Here is a 14077-nt window from a genome sequence, read left to right as displayed (position 1 = left end):
TATCTGACACTATTATAAACTCCTGAGCTTAATTGTTTGTTGAAAGTGACCACTTATATATATAAAATTAGAGTTGTGATATTTTTTTCAGTGGAAGCACACCGGAAAATGTTAATCACAGCAGCAGAATTAGCATTGCTATCGTTTCACCAGACTGGGCACTCCTGTGTTCTCTCTCTTGTGATGGTAGTACAGACATGCTTCTCTAATCCATCAGTCGTGGGTGCCTGCTCTCTTTTTTACTTACCTTGGACAAACAGTATTTTTTCAATGCCAAAAAATCCCACACTACTGTTCATTTACCTTTTGAGGTCTCCCATGTCCTTTTTAGACCACCAGAAGCTCAGTCCCTTGGAGATCAGAAACTAGACACATTCTTTTTGGCATGCAGTCATCCAGATGGTGTTTCTTGACCTCTGCAGGCAGAGGATGGCAAAGCAACAAGTTTTCTTTGAGCAGTACTAGTGGAAACACAGGAGCAGATACTGTTGGAACATTCCTTTCAAAGTGTTGTGGGCCAAACTGTTCTAAGGTATCTGTCCAGTGGGAGAATGTTTAGGTGTTGCTGAATATGTGTACAAGCTGTTGAAGGGTTTGCAATGAAAGGAAGGCATTTTTCTCTCTAATATATATTTGAATGCCTATATTCGAGTGCACACTCAGGCTTGACTTTATATATTACTATTATATTCAGAAGAGTCATTTTAAATTGTGATTCCGTTCTCATTTCCTCTTTCCTGTTGCATCCTTTAACTATTTCCCCATTCTAATTCTACCCTTAAATGTTCCAGATTATTGTCCTTTCCTGCCTCTCTGGCCATACCTTCAGTGTATCTTTTAGGAGGTCCTCCTTTCCTGCCTGCCTTTCTCATTTTGTCCTCTTCCAAGTAGTAACTGCTCACGACTTCAACTTGCCATCTTACACTACTGCGGATCTACCTGTCCACTCGCGACTTTTCTCCTTTCACTGAGTCTTACATCTCATTCTCTCTGTTTGGATGTATTGCCATAAGCTTAATATGGCCTAAACTGAACTAACGATTCCTTCCAAGCTCTCTTTGCTCCCTCTTTCTCTGCGACCACTGCCAACACCACAGTCTTCCTTGTCACCCAGGCTCACAGCTAGCAGGTTCAGGAAGGGAGTCATCTCCCAACAACCTATTTGATTTTTCAGATCCAGTCTGTGTCTAAATCCTGCCATTCCTTCTTGTATAATTTCCAACACTCATTTTTTCCCCCTCCATTTCCTGCTAAAACTCTCATTCAGACCCTCACTTCTTGCCTTTGATTGAAATATCCTCCTGTCTGCTCTTCCTGGTAACCTTATTCTGTGCCTCCCAATTCATACAAAACACAACTGCTAAAATAATCTTTCTTACCTGTTATTTGACCATTGTCGCACATACCCCAGCCCTTGAATCCTTTCACTGTCAACTCTCCTCCACTACATCAAGTTTAGGCTTCTGGGCCTTGCTTTCAAGGCTCTATGTAAATCACCCCTTCTTGCTTTTCCACCTTTTCCTTTTGCTTTCTAGTCACATCCACTCCACTGATGGTGCCTGCCTCAACGCATTTTTCTGCTTGTCCCACAACTGTCCCCATGCTCTCTTACATCTGGAATGCCCTTCATGAGTTGAATGACTGCATGGTCTCTCTACCCTCTCAGCATTCTAATATTTCCTGAAGACTCACTTCTGCCATGACACACATGAGTAGCCAGTTAATAAATTAGATAACATGATGGAGAGAACATAAGAATGGCCATACTGGGTCAGATCAGTGGTCCAGCTAGCTGAGTAGTCTGTCTTTCAACAGTGGCCTGTGCCAGAGGTGTTAGAGGGAATGAACAGAACAGTGCAATTTCAAGTGATTTAGCCTGTCATCCAATCCCTGATCTGAACACCTGGAGCATGGAGTTGTCCTTGACCATCTTGGCTAATAGCCATTGATGATGGACCTTTCCTCCATGAACTTCTCTAATTCATTTTTTAACCCAGTTACACTTCTGGCCTTCACAAGATCTTCTGCCAGTGAGTTCAAGTTGACTGTCTGTGTCTCAGGAAGTACTTCCTTATGTTGTTTTAAACCTGCTGCCAGTTAATTTCATTGAATGACCCCTGGTTCTTGTGTTATAGGAAAGGGTAAATAATACTTCCTTATTCATTTTCTCCACACCATTCATGATTTTATAGACCTCTATCATATCTTCCTTTAGTCATCTCTTTTCCAAACTGAAGAGTGCAAGTCCTTTTAATCTCTTCTCATATGGAAGCTGTTCCTTAATCTTTTTTTGTTGCCTTTCTCTGTACCTTTTCCAATTCTAATATCTTTTTTGAGATGGGGAGAGCAGAACTGCACACAGTATTCAAGGTGTGGATTTACATAGCGAGACTGATATTTTCTGTCATATCTGTTCCTTTCAGAATGGTTTCTAACATAGCTAGCTTTTTTGACTGCCACTGCAGATTAAGCAGATGTTTTCAGAAAACTATCCATGATGACTCCAAGATCTTTTTTGAGTGGTAACGGCTAATTTAGGCATATCATTTTGTACGTATAGTTGGGATTTTTTTTTGCAATGTGCGTTACTTTGCATTTATCAACATTGAATTTCATCTGCTAGTTTCTTGACCAGTTTTGTGAGATCCATTTGAAAGTCTTCGCAGTCAGCTTTGGCCTTAACTATCTTGAGTAATTTTGTATCTTCATATTGCCACCTCACTGTTTACCCCTTTTTTCCAGATCACTTATAAATGTTGAACAGCACTAGTCCAATACAGATCCTTAGGGGATCGTGCTATTTACTTCTCTCTACTGTGAAAACTGACCATTTATTCCTACTTTGTTGTTTCCTATCTTTTAACCAGTTACTAATCCTTGAGAGGACCTTCCCTCTTAACTCATGACTGCTTAATTTGCTTAAAAGCCTTTGGCGTGGTACCTTGTCAAAGGCTTTTTGAAAATCTCTACTGGATGATCCTTATGCATGTGTTTTCTGACACCATCAAATAATTCTAATAGATTAGTGATTAGCTGTGTTTGTTTTTTAAAAATATAAATAAAAAAATTGGGATTACATTTAGTTTGAGCCTCTGTTATGGTGTTTTTAAATAGTTTCCATTCATCTTGCACACATTTCACTTTTGTGACTCTTACTTTTAATTTCCATTTAACTAGCTTCCTCATTTTTATGTAGTTGCATCTCTTGAAGTTAAATGATACTATGATTTGTTTCAATGGTATTTTTCTGCCCCCATAAGGATGTTACATTTTATTACTTTATAGTTGTTATTACCAAGTAGTTCAGCTATTCACCTCTTAGACAAGATCCTGTGGTCCACTTAGGACTAAATCAAGAATTGCCTCTCCACTTGTGAGTTCCAGGACTAGCTGTTCCAAGAAGCATTCATTAATGGTCTCAAAATTTTCTCAGCATTCTATCCTGAGGTGACATGAATCTAGTCAACAGTTCTTCCTGTTTAAGTCGCCCTATGTGTGGAAATGAAAGTATTTCGGAGAATGCGTCTCATTGACATCCTGGACTTTAATCTCTTACCTAGCAGCCTAAATTTGGCCTGCAGGATCTCTCTCCTACTTTTCCCTATGACACTGGTACCTACATGTACCATGATCATTGCATATTGTCTATCAAGATGTCTTGAGAGGTCTGCAAGATTCGCACCTGGCAGGCAATTCACCACACGGTTCTCCTGGTCTTCTGGAATCCCCCACTGCTATTACCTGTCTCTTCCTAATAACTGGGTTCCCTGCCCCTACAGTGGTAGACTTAATGAGACAAGACATGACATCATCTGGAAGGATTGTCCCAACTATGGGATTGTTTCCTTCTGCTCCAGTTTGATGTTTTCCTTCCCTCAAATTTTCATCCTCCTTAACAGCACAGAGTCTATCAGACTGTGGGGTAGAAATTCTCGTCTATATATCTCTGTCTCTTAGCTCCTCCAGTTCAGCCATTCTGATTTAAAGAGCCTGTACTCGGTCTCTGAGGGCCATGAGTTGCTTGCACCGAATGCACACATACACCACCTACCTGTCCACGAGGCAGGTAATTATGCATGCTTCACTCAGTGCAATAAACTGAAAGCCCCTCACATCTGCACCCTGCCTACTCTAGGACTTCCTCTGTTACTAAAAGTGAAACTTCACCAGTGCTAGACGATGGTGGGAAAATGACTAGTGAAGTGCTTTTGTAGATGAGATCAAATCAAGGTTAAAAACATTGAAGGGACTACTTCTAGCAATGATGAGGTAGTTCAATCTCTGTCTATAAATCACTGAACAGCCATTGTGTAATATTACTTGTCCACTACCTTATGCACCAGATTTGAACTGGCCATGGGGTGACAGACTTAAATCACTGATTTAAAACAGCAAGCAGGAAACCTTAATTTAAATATCAATTTTAATCATGTATTACATTTGTACTTTTTAGTCATTTTCCTGAAGAAAGACTGAATTCTAATTTGTTGGTAATCATTAAAACAACTAAATTTGCAACTAAATATAGCCTTTACACTAAATTTGGTGCTTCTTTTTGCTAATCGGGATTATACGCTATATCTCTGCAGAATTTAAGCAATTGTATAGCTTAATTTACATTTTTTCAGATTCTTAATTTTTATATTTTAGAACAATGGTGAATGATGAGTTTCTTATTACTAGATGAATTTTTTACCTGTGCTTTATGTTAAACTCTATTTGGATGGATACTCGGATTAAATTAATGCACAAAGCCAGCATTTTAATTTTGTATTAAATTGGTATTAAATGTCCTGGATATATTTTTTGCATTTAAAGCTGATTTACTAAAGGAAATACTAACTGTAGTAAATTATTAATTATTTATTTCATCTGATTATTGTTGGTCACTATGTCCCTCAAGGTTTTGGAACCTCATGCCTAATTTTTATTCATAGATTGGAAGAAGAAGAAAACAAGTTTTCCTGCTTTTTCAACTCCCAATTTGTTTTAGTTTTGAATGAACTAATCATTAAACTGAAATGAAGAAAATAATCTCTCTGCACCTACAGAGGAAGCCACTGCTGTCAAAAGATGGTTTAACACTTCAACAAATTCTGGTTCTAGGTGCTTCATCAGTAGCTTCCACCCATTCAGTGGTTTGACTTTCTTTAAAACTTAGTAGCAAATATGTACTAAATATTTATTTAATAGATTTAATAAATGTAGGTCTTAACATTGACAACCTATGTCAAATGTAATTCAATAGTTTTTTTAAAAAAATAAACCTTTTATTTAATTTTAAATAAAAAAAATCCTTTAAAGTTTGTTTTAATCATCTTTTTTTTTTAATCCCGCCCCAGCTGGCTACCTAAAGGCAGAAAGGATGTGCGTTCAGTTATGGGGTTCAGTCCCACTTCTTGCAGTGTTAAGCAGTCAAATGTTTGCTACTCTTGGCATTGTAATGTGTAATTGATAACTTCCCTTTACGTCTTTAAACGCAAACAAATCTAGTTGTATCTTGTGTACCAAGTAGTTTGCCCTTTTTGTGAACTATAACATATTAGAATACTAATTTGAAACCATATGGAAAGTATTGATGGAGCAGTGTCTTTATGAATTAAGTAACTTTGGATGATTACAAAAAATTAACAAGTCAGGAAAGAGTAAGATAGAAAATACTTGAACATCCTTTGCTGTAAATTAGGATTAGGGCCTAAAGTTACACATGCATGTACATAATTGTATTGTGAGTAAAGTTACACATATGTAAGTAAGGTCAAAGCCTTACAGTACTAGGCACATTAGTAGTGGTAAATGACTGACTCTTCCGAAAGGGGTGTCAATCTAAACAGACAATATACAGATGAGGAATGGGATATAGCAAAAAGCAAATGGATTGAACAGTGAAGTTTAGAAAGTTGTCTTGTTAATGCAATGATTTTTGTTTTGAACATACAGTACATAAACAGTGTCAGCTGTATTGCTGATGCCTACAACTGTAAATGCAGATCACCCTCCTCTATTCCTCGTTTAACTAGAGAAATCTCTCAGAAGTGTAAAATGAGAACAATTGGCCTTTTGCTCCAGGTGCCACCATAGCTAAACAGTTTCCATATATTTATTCAACAGCAGTGATATGGTTCAGTCAGCACACGCGAAGCATTGCACATGATCTGTGCCTAAAAGCAACTGTGGAGTCTATTTGTTCCAGTAGATTTTCACTTTTTGTTTAGTAGTAATATACCCCTTAAACACTTTTTTTCCCCTCCCTCACAGGGTGTTCCTGTAATGCAATAAGAAACAAAATGATTTCTGAGGGGCTAGACCCAGATCTCCTTGGTAAGTAATACTTCTATCTTATACTAAGGTTGGAGTGCTACACACTTAAAGGCTTCAGTCATGCTGTCTGGAATGGTTAACAACTGAGAGTGCTGTCTCAGGGCAGGTATCTCAAACAGGTGGTATGTTCTACAATTAGATTTTACCAAGCCAGTAATGAATGTGAACTCCTGGATCACTAGAAGAGTCTACGATGGAGTCACAGACAGTCCCCTTGTACTCTCCAGTCTATCCTACCACCTCAACACAAACTGGATTTAGTGATAAATGGTCACACTAAAAATTCAGGTTGCTTTCAGTCCCAAGAGACCTCAGATCAATTGGGACCCTAGATCTTACACCAGAGACCATGCCTGTAGCCAATCCTATAATAACCTATCTGAAGGTTTATAAAATACATGTGGGCTTCTCTGCTTAGGAGTCCTATAAAGGTACCAGCCAGGCATTGGCATAGACAGCTGCAGTGTCACAGGAGCCAGCAAACGGAGCTGTGAATAGGGGAGTTTCAGTGGGAGGAGAAGATTCTTGTATTTTATGTATTGTTTTTGTAGTTATATGTGTGGAAGCTGGTAGGGGCAGTGTGCTTGGAGAGAAGCTGAGCCCTGATTAGGGTGCGGGGCTTCTCTGCTTAGGGGTCCTATAAAGGTAGCCAGCCAGTCAAGCAGCAGCATAGACAGCTGCAGCAGCACAGGAGCCAGCAAACAGAGCTGTAAACAGGAGTTTCAGTGGGAGTTTGCGGGGGAGACTTAAGAGAGCTAGGCAGAGGAATAGACAGGCTAGTGAAGGGAGTGGATGGTGTTCTACCAGTGTTCTGGTGCCGTTGGGGGGTTTGTTTTGCTGTGGGGGGTGGTGGTTTTGCTTTGTTTCCTGGACTAACAGGTTTTAGGTGGGAAGGCTATGACCGATACAGAGGCAGCAGTGGAAGACACAATGAAGATGACTGGATGTGGAAGCTGTGGCGTGTGCGTGATCCTGGAGGGGGTACCTGATAAGAGTTTTGTCTGCATCAAGTGCCGCCTGATAGAGTTGATGGAAGAAAAGATCCGAGGATTGGAGATGCAGGTGGAAACTCTGGTTGAGTTTTAGAAGGGGGTTTGAGCAGATGATGGAGCAAAGACATAAGGAGGCTGAAGGGAAAAGCTCAAACTTGCAGATGGAATCAGGACCAAAGAATTCTGAGGGGAGACTGCTGGGTGAGGAAAGTGGACAGTGGAAGCATGTGACTAAGAGAACCAGGCAGAGGAAAAGACAGGCTAGTGAAGTAGAAATAGAGCTCAAGAACAGGTTTGTGGAGTTGGAAAATGAAGAAGGGGCACAGCAGGTGGTCACTGAAGGTGAGAGGGCAAGGAAGAAGAGAAGAACAACTAGTCCTGTAGGAAGAGGGGAAGAGTCAATGGAGACAATAATACCAAATATGAGCCCCACGAGGATATGAGATGGGTTGCGGAGGATTGCAAGGGACAGTAGAAATCGTGAGGACCTCGCAGCCAGAGGGAACAGGGGATAGACCGGAGAATCACATCATCACCAGGAAAAGGCAGGTCTACGTGATTGGGGACTCCTTACTGAGAGAATAGACAGGCCTGTAACTAGAGTGATCCGGAGAACAGAAGGGTGTGCTGTCTGCCGGGTGCTGAGATACGGGATGTGGACGTGAGGCTGAAAAGGATCTAACGGGAGCGGGAAAGATCTGCTGATTGTCCCTTCATGTGGGAACAAATGGTATGGCTAGTTTCTCACTGGAACGTATCAAGGGAGACTCTGCCCGGCTGGGAAAGACACTTAAGGAAATTGAGGCTCAGGTGATCTTCAGTGGGATTCTGCCTCTTCCTAAAGAAGGGCAACAAAGGTGTGACAAGATTATGGCGATCAACAGATGACTCAGGCAGTGGTGCTATAAGGAGGGCTTTGGGATGTATGGCCACTGGGAAACATTCATGGACAGAGGACTGTTCTCTTGGGATGGACTTCACCTGAGTAAGGAGGGAAGTGGACTTCTAGGATGGAGGCTGGCACAACTGATTAAGAGAGTTTTAAACTAGGAATTTGGGGGAGATGTTTTCTTCCCTCTCCCAACCAAAGTGAGAGAGGATATAACTGTGGGTAGGAGAATGGACATAAGGAGGAAGGGTAGTGTAGATACCAGTCTAATAGGTGATACTGGTGGTAGAATGTCTGTGCCTAAGCAGGTAAAGGATGTCAGTGAAGCCAAACGGCAAAAATTAAGATTGTTTATACACTAATGCGAGGAGCCTAGGTAACAAAATGGAGGAACTAGAGCTACTGGTGCAGGAAGTGAAACCGGATATTATAGGGATAACAGAAACATGGTGGAATAGTAGTCATGACTGGAGTACAGGTACTGAAGGGTGTGTGCTGTTTAGGAAAGACAGAAATAAAGGCAAAGGTGGTGGAGTAGCATTGTGTATCTATTCAATTTATGCATAAATGATCTGGAGAAAGGGGTAAATAGGTGGCAAAGTTTGCAGATGATACTAAACTACTCAAGATAGTTAAGACCAAAGCAGATTCTGAAGAACTTCAGAAAGATCTCACAAAACTAAGTGATTGGGCAACAAAATGGCAAATGAAATTTAATGTGGATAAATGTAAAGTAATGCACATTGGAAAAAATAACCCCAACTATACATACAATATGATGGGGGCTAATTTAGCTACAACGAGTCAGGAAAAAGAGCTTGGCGTCATTTTGGATAGTTCTCTGAAGATGTCCACACAGTGCGCAGAGGCGGTCAAAAAAGTGAACAGGATGTTAGGAATCATTAAAAAGGGGATAGAGAATAAGGAGAGGAATTATTTAAGCTTTGTACCAATGTGGACACAAGAACAAATGGATATAAACTGGACACTAGGAAGTTTAGACCTGAAATTAGACGAAGGTTTCTAACCATTAGAGGAGTGGAGTTCTGGAACAACCTTCCAAGGGGAGTAGTGGGGGCAAAAGACATATCTGGCTTCAAGACTAAGCTTGATAAGTTTATGGAGGGGATGGTATGATGAGATATCCTAACTTTGGCAATTAATTGATCTTTGTTTATTTGTAGATAAATATGCCCAGTGGCCTGTGATGGGATGTTAGATGGGGTGGGATCTGAGTTACTACAGAGAATTCTTTCCTGGGTGCTGGCTGGTGAGTCTTGCCCACATGATCAGGATTTCACTGATCGCCATATTTTGGGTTGGGAAGGAATTTTCCTCCAAGGCAGATTGGCAGAGGCCCTGGAGGCTTTTTGCCTTTCTCTGCAGTGTGGGGCACCGGTCACTTGCTGGAGAATTCTCTGCACCTTGAGGTCTTTAAACTCCAATTTGAGGACTTCAATAACTCAGACATAGGTATGGGGTTTGTTACAGGAGTGGGTGGGTGAGATTCTGTGGTCTGCATTGTGCAGGAGGTTAAGACTAGATGATCATAATGGTCCCTTCTGACCTTAAAGTCTATGAGTCTATGTACACACTTAATGTCAAATTGTGCCAGGAGTGATGCCCCATCAGGCACTTATCTTTGTCACATTTCACAAACTAAGCGGGATTGAGCCTAGGAAATACTTGGCTGGGGGACCTCCAAGAAAAAACAGGTTCTGCAGAAAGTGATACTGGTGATTCATTAGGTGGCATGTTTTCCCATGAGTTTATGCTAACACCATGCCAGAACATTTGTTCTGTATATCTAAGAGAGCACTACTTCCTGTATTTCAGAGTAAATGCAAAGGCTTGACTGCTTGTAGTCACTGAAGATCCTGTGACTTTCTGCAAGTCAGATTTTCAGTCTTGGTATCATAGCCAAATTCCAGTCTGAGTAATTAATTGTTTTTGCCTACCTAAAATTATCCTGCAGTTTTAGTTGCATACCCTGTTCACTTCCTGTCATGTACTGTTTTCACTGCTTAATGGGGCAAAGCATGTTCCATTCTGTAATGGTCCTAGAACTCATGAAGATTGTACAAGAATTTGGGTTAATAAATACTGTCTGCTTTCAGCTTTCTCTTCAGGTGCCAGTAAAGCTTCTTTTAGTGACTAAGGAATTTTCTGGTGCTTTCTTAATGTGTCTCCAAACTGAACTCTACTGGGTCTCAAAATCCAGTGGACTGCAAGCTCTGAAGTTACACATCAGTTGAAAATGAAGTGGTTTCAACCCAATATATTTTTATATCTTATATTGTAAACTTGGGTTTTATTGTTTTTAAAATGCTGTGTAAATTTATGGTGAAAGCTGCTAAATAAACCAAGCTATTAGTAGCATTTTGATCATATGTTTTCCCCTGGAATTTAACAAAGTATAATCTTCACTTTTAGGACACCAGATGCCTTAGTGCCTGCGTGGGGAGATGAAGTGAATGCAGAAGAAAGTTCTGACAGTGAATCTTCATTTAGTGACTAAAGAAACTGATTTCTGCCTTAGACAACTTCTGATAAGTTGCCATATATTTGGCGCTTTTTACATTATAGCAGGAGAATGGTAAATAATTATTCATATGGCTCAAACAAAACCAAACACCTTTTTTGGTGCTGAGATCCTCATGTTTTCTTCCAGGAAGTTTTAACAGACAAACACATTCAACCTGAACTAAGATCTCAATCGGTATAGTCATAATGCATTATCACATGCTGAAAAGGCCTTATACAAGATGCTTCTGTCTTGCAGAAGTAAAAAATACTATTTATATTATTAAACTGTCATTTGTGAAACTCTAATAAAGACTTTGGTCTGATATGATTAGACTTGTAATTTAACATTTTGTTTATCTAAATTCATTCTTCCTATCCCATAGCTTGCAAGCTAGGCTTTTCAAATTGGAATGGCCTAATTTCAGACTGATGCACTGTAATGTTTCTTATGCAATGGTTTTATACTTAAAGGGTGCAGCAAGAAAACAAAAGTTAGCTATTTTATAATGAACCCAAGGAGTTCTGTATAGCAAACTGATCTAAAAATCAGATATTCAAAAAAAATTAAATCTAACTTTCAAAGTGTAAACTGCTATTCTGGCTTCAGATTCTGAATTTGATATAAAGTTTGATAAAGAAATTTCTATTTTAAAAAAAATGAATCTGTATAAATCCAGATTAGAGTGGAGTACAAGGCTGCACAACTCCAGCAAGTTGTTTTGAAAATGGCATTGTGAAGGAAATGGGTTACCAGAAAATTATTAATGGAATTCTGAAGCCTTTTACCACTTATTCACTGTGATACAGGTCTGTAATAACCAAAACCACCCTCTGATAGCTGTTTGGCTCATTTGAAGTGGTCTGTGGTCTTAGTCCATCTTATGTAGGACAAGAAACCCTCTCATAATTGGTGTCCTTTTTTGATAGTTTCATCAGAAAAACCAAGGATTAATTTATCCAGATGATAAACCATCCTCTCACCTCTGGAGGTGGTGTCTTTGAACCAGCGTAAAGCTACATGTGGGGGATTGAAGGGGGGAGAGGTATGAGGAAACCCGTTCTGTGCCTGACTTATCCACAGAGCTAATCTCTTTTTCTAAAGCACTTAATTCACTGTATGGATCAAACAGCATGAAATTCTGTAAGACTTGTATGATACCACGTGTTTTACATCAAAGTCTTCCATGTACTTGGTCTCAGTGGGTCACAGTTGAATTTCTACACTGAAATGTTAGGCTAAGTGCAGCAGAACTACTAGATTGGCTGGATCATTTAAACAATGTTCATCTTAAAACACAGAGGAAAGACTAGAATTGCAGCTTTGATTATGAGCAAACTTATCAGGTTTCATTAAAGAGCTCATTACATCCTCCTGCTTCAGATAAAGGCTTTGCTCCAGCAAGTCATCTGCTCATTCTGTAACTTTTAAGGACAGCTCTTATATAAGCAAAATGGGAAGAGATGAAACTCTGGCCTGGTCTACACTTAAAAATTAGATTGGCGAAGCCCCAAGGTAGACATAGCTAGGCTGACAGCAGTACTCTTCCAAAAACTGCTTCCATCACTATAGAAAACTTCTAAACTATGGCGTTACAGTGGCAAAGCTGCAGTGTCGTATCTGTGCTGCTGTAGCTCTTGTGTGGACACAGCCTCTCTGTATAACCTCTACATTTAAAATATCTATAACCCATATGAACGCAATGTGCACTAAAGAATAACTAATTAATATTAATAGATCACGTTTAAGCCAGCACTTGCTCAAGTAAGAAGTATTAAGATATGTTAGCAATAAATAGTTATTTCAGAACCTAAATGCGTATTGTAATGTTCTTTCACATGTACTAAAACACTGGTACTTCATGAAGTCTGTTTGAAACTGATTGAAGCATGTGTATATAATTAAAGCTGTTTTGTAAACAAGTTGTGACTGTTCATTGTGTAACGGATACTAAAATCTTTAGTCTGACGGTTTCACAGAATTGTCATAATCCTATTTAAAACAAGTTAACATTTTTACATTTCATTTTCTCATTGGTGGAGTTGCACAATGATCACTTTACACAGTTACATAAAGCTAACTGGAGGATCTGTAATCTTCTCTAAAGGTAAATTATTTTATTTTTCTACATATCTTGATTCTGAACGTGCTGAGCAGAGATAGTCGGGGCAAGATTTTAAGAAGAGGAGCAAATAGACTTCTCAATCCATATTTAGGCACTGAATAAGTGACCTGACTCTCAAAACTGCTGAGGATCCAGCAGCTCCCACTGAATCCCGATAGTGACCTGCATTCTTGCTTTAAGTTGATGGTGGCTGCTGGGTGCTCAGCACTTTTGAAAGCCAAGTCCTGTCCTCTGCCTCTTTTTCCATTGTAGATACACCTTAAATGAGCAGAGGATGGACTCCTATCAGGAGCAACTTCCTGTTGTTAGGCCCTGGCAAGAGAAACTAATTTGCAAAACCTTTTCTCTTCTTATAGATTCCAAGGCCAGAAGAGACCATTGTAATCATCTAGTTGGCCCCTTGAATAACATAGGCCATAGAACTTTCCCAAAAATAATTCCTAGAGCTGATGTTTGGTTGTATTTCTAAATCTTGATTTTTAAAAAATTCCATGATAGGGAATCCACCTTTGGTAAATTGTTCCAGATTGTTCTGACCTCGCTATGATTGTCACATAAAGGGTGGGGTTAGTGGTTAATTTTTAAAATTGTTACTCACCAAACATAAGATACAACATATCTAACTCAGATATAGCAGGGATTATTCCTCAAGAAGAATTTAGCAAGACCATTCAGAGGTTATTTTAATTTGTTTTTGTAATGCCACTTTTAAATTAACAGTGAATTGAATCTGTTTTAAACTAAAGGATTTTTTTTCTCTGGTCACTAATAACTGAATAGCTGAACTTCTTCATTTACTTCAAAGAACTTGGATTAAAATGTTTGGTTTTAATGGTGGCATTTCAGACACTTATGACTGACCAGCCTTAAATGGAAGCTTGTAGTGACCTTAACTGTAGTATTTGCTATTGGGCAGGCTAGAATCATTTGGTTTTTTTGGGTACCATTTCTGCGCAGGGGGAGGGGTCAGCAGTTTACAAGTTGTCATGCAGTTTTTTTGCATGGTTTACACAAATCTTGCTGCCATCTGCACTTCTTCACAGTTGTTCCCACTTCAGTGGAAATATAACTTAACTTTGAAAATCTTAAACACACCTGTTGGTTTTAAACTGAAGTGTAGAAGCTGAAATAACTATCCCCTCCCTCTTAGCTTCAGTGAGAGATTCCCTCTCCCCTCCTCAACCTCTTTAAATCCTCTATTGAATATGTGATGTCTTGCCCTCTCC

At 39.5% G+C, this 14077-nt stretch overlaps 1 protein-coding gene across 1 annotated transcript in view; it reads left to right on the top strand.

Moving 5' to 3' along the window:
• WASHC3 (WASH complex subunit 3) overlaps nt 1–12648 on the top strand; it is a 30830-nt gene extending 18182 nt beyond the window's left edge. Inside the window, 3 exon segments of the mRNA XM_030544374.1 lie at nt 6259–6271; nt 6274–6325; nt 10636–12648. Of these exon segments, the coding sequence (XP_030400234.1) occupies nt 6259–6271; nt 6274–6325; nt 10636–10720 (150 nt within the window). The 3' untranslated portion in view covers nt 10721–12648.
• Nucleotides 12649–14077: the final 1429 nt, after the last annotated feature.

The sequence above is a fragment of the Gopherus evgoodei genome, chromosome 1, assembly GCF_007399415.2.
Source record: "Gopherus evgoodei ecotype Sinaloan lineage chromosome 1, rGopEvg1_v1.p, whole genome shotgun sequence".
Lineage (NCBI taxonomy): Eukaryota > Metazoa > Chordata > Testudines > Testudinidae > Gopherus > Gopherus evgoodei.
Note: the sequence above shows the minus strand (reverse complement) of the source record. Positions and strands in the feature narration are given on the sequence as shown.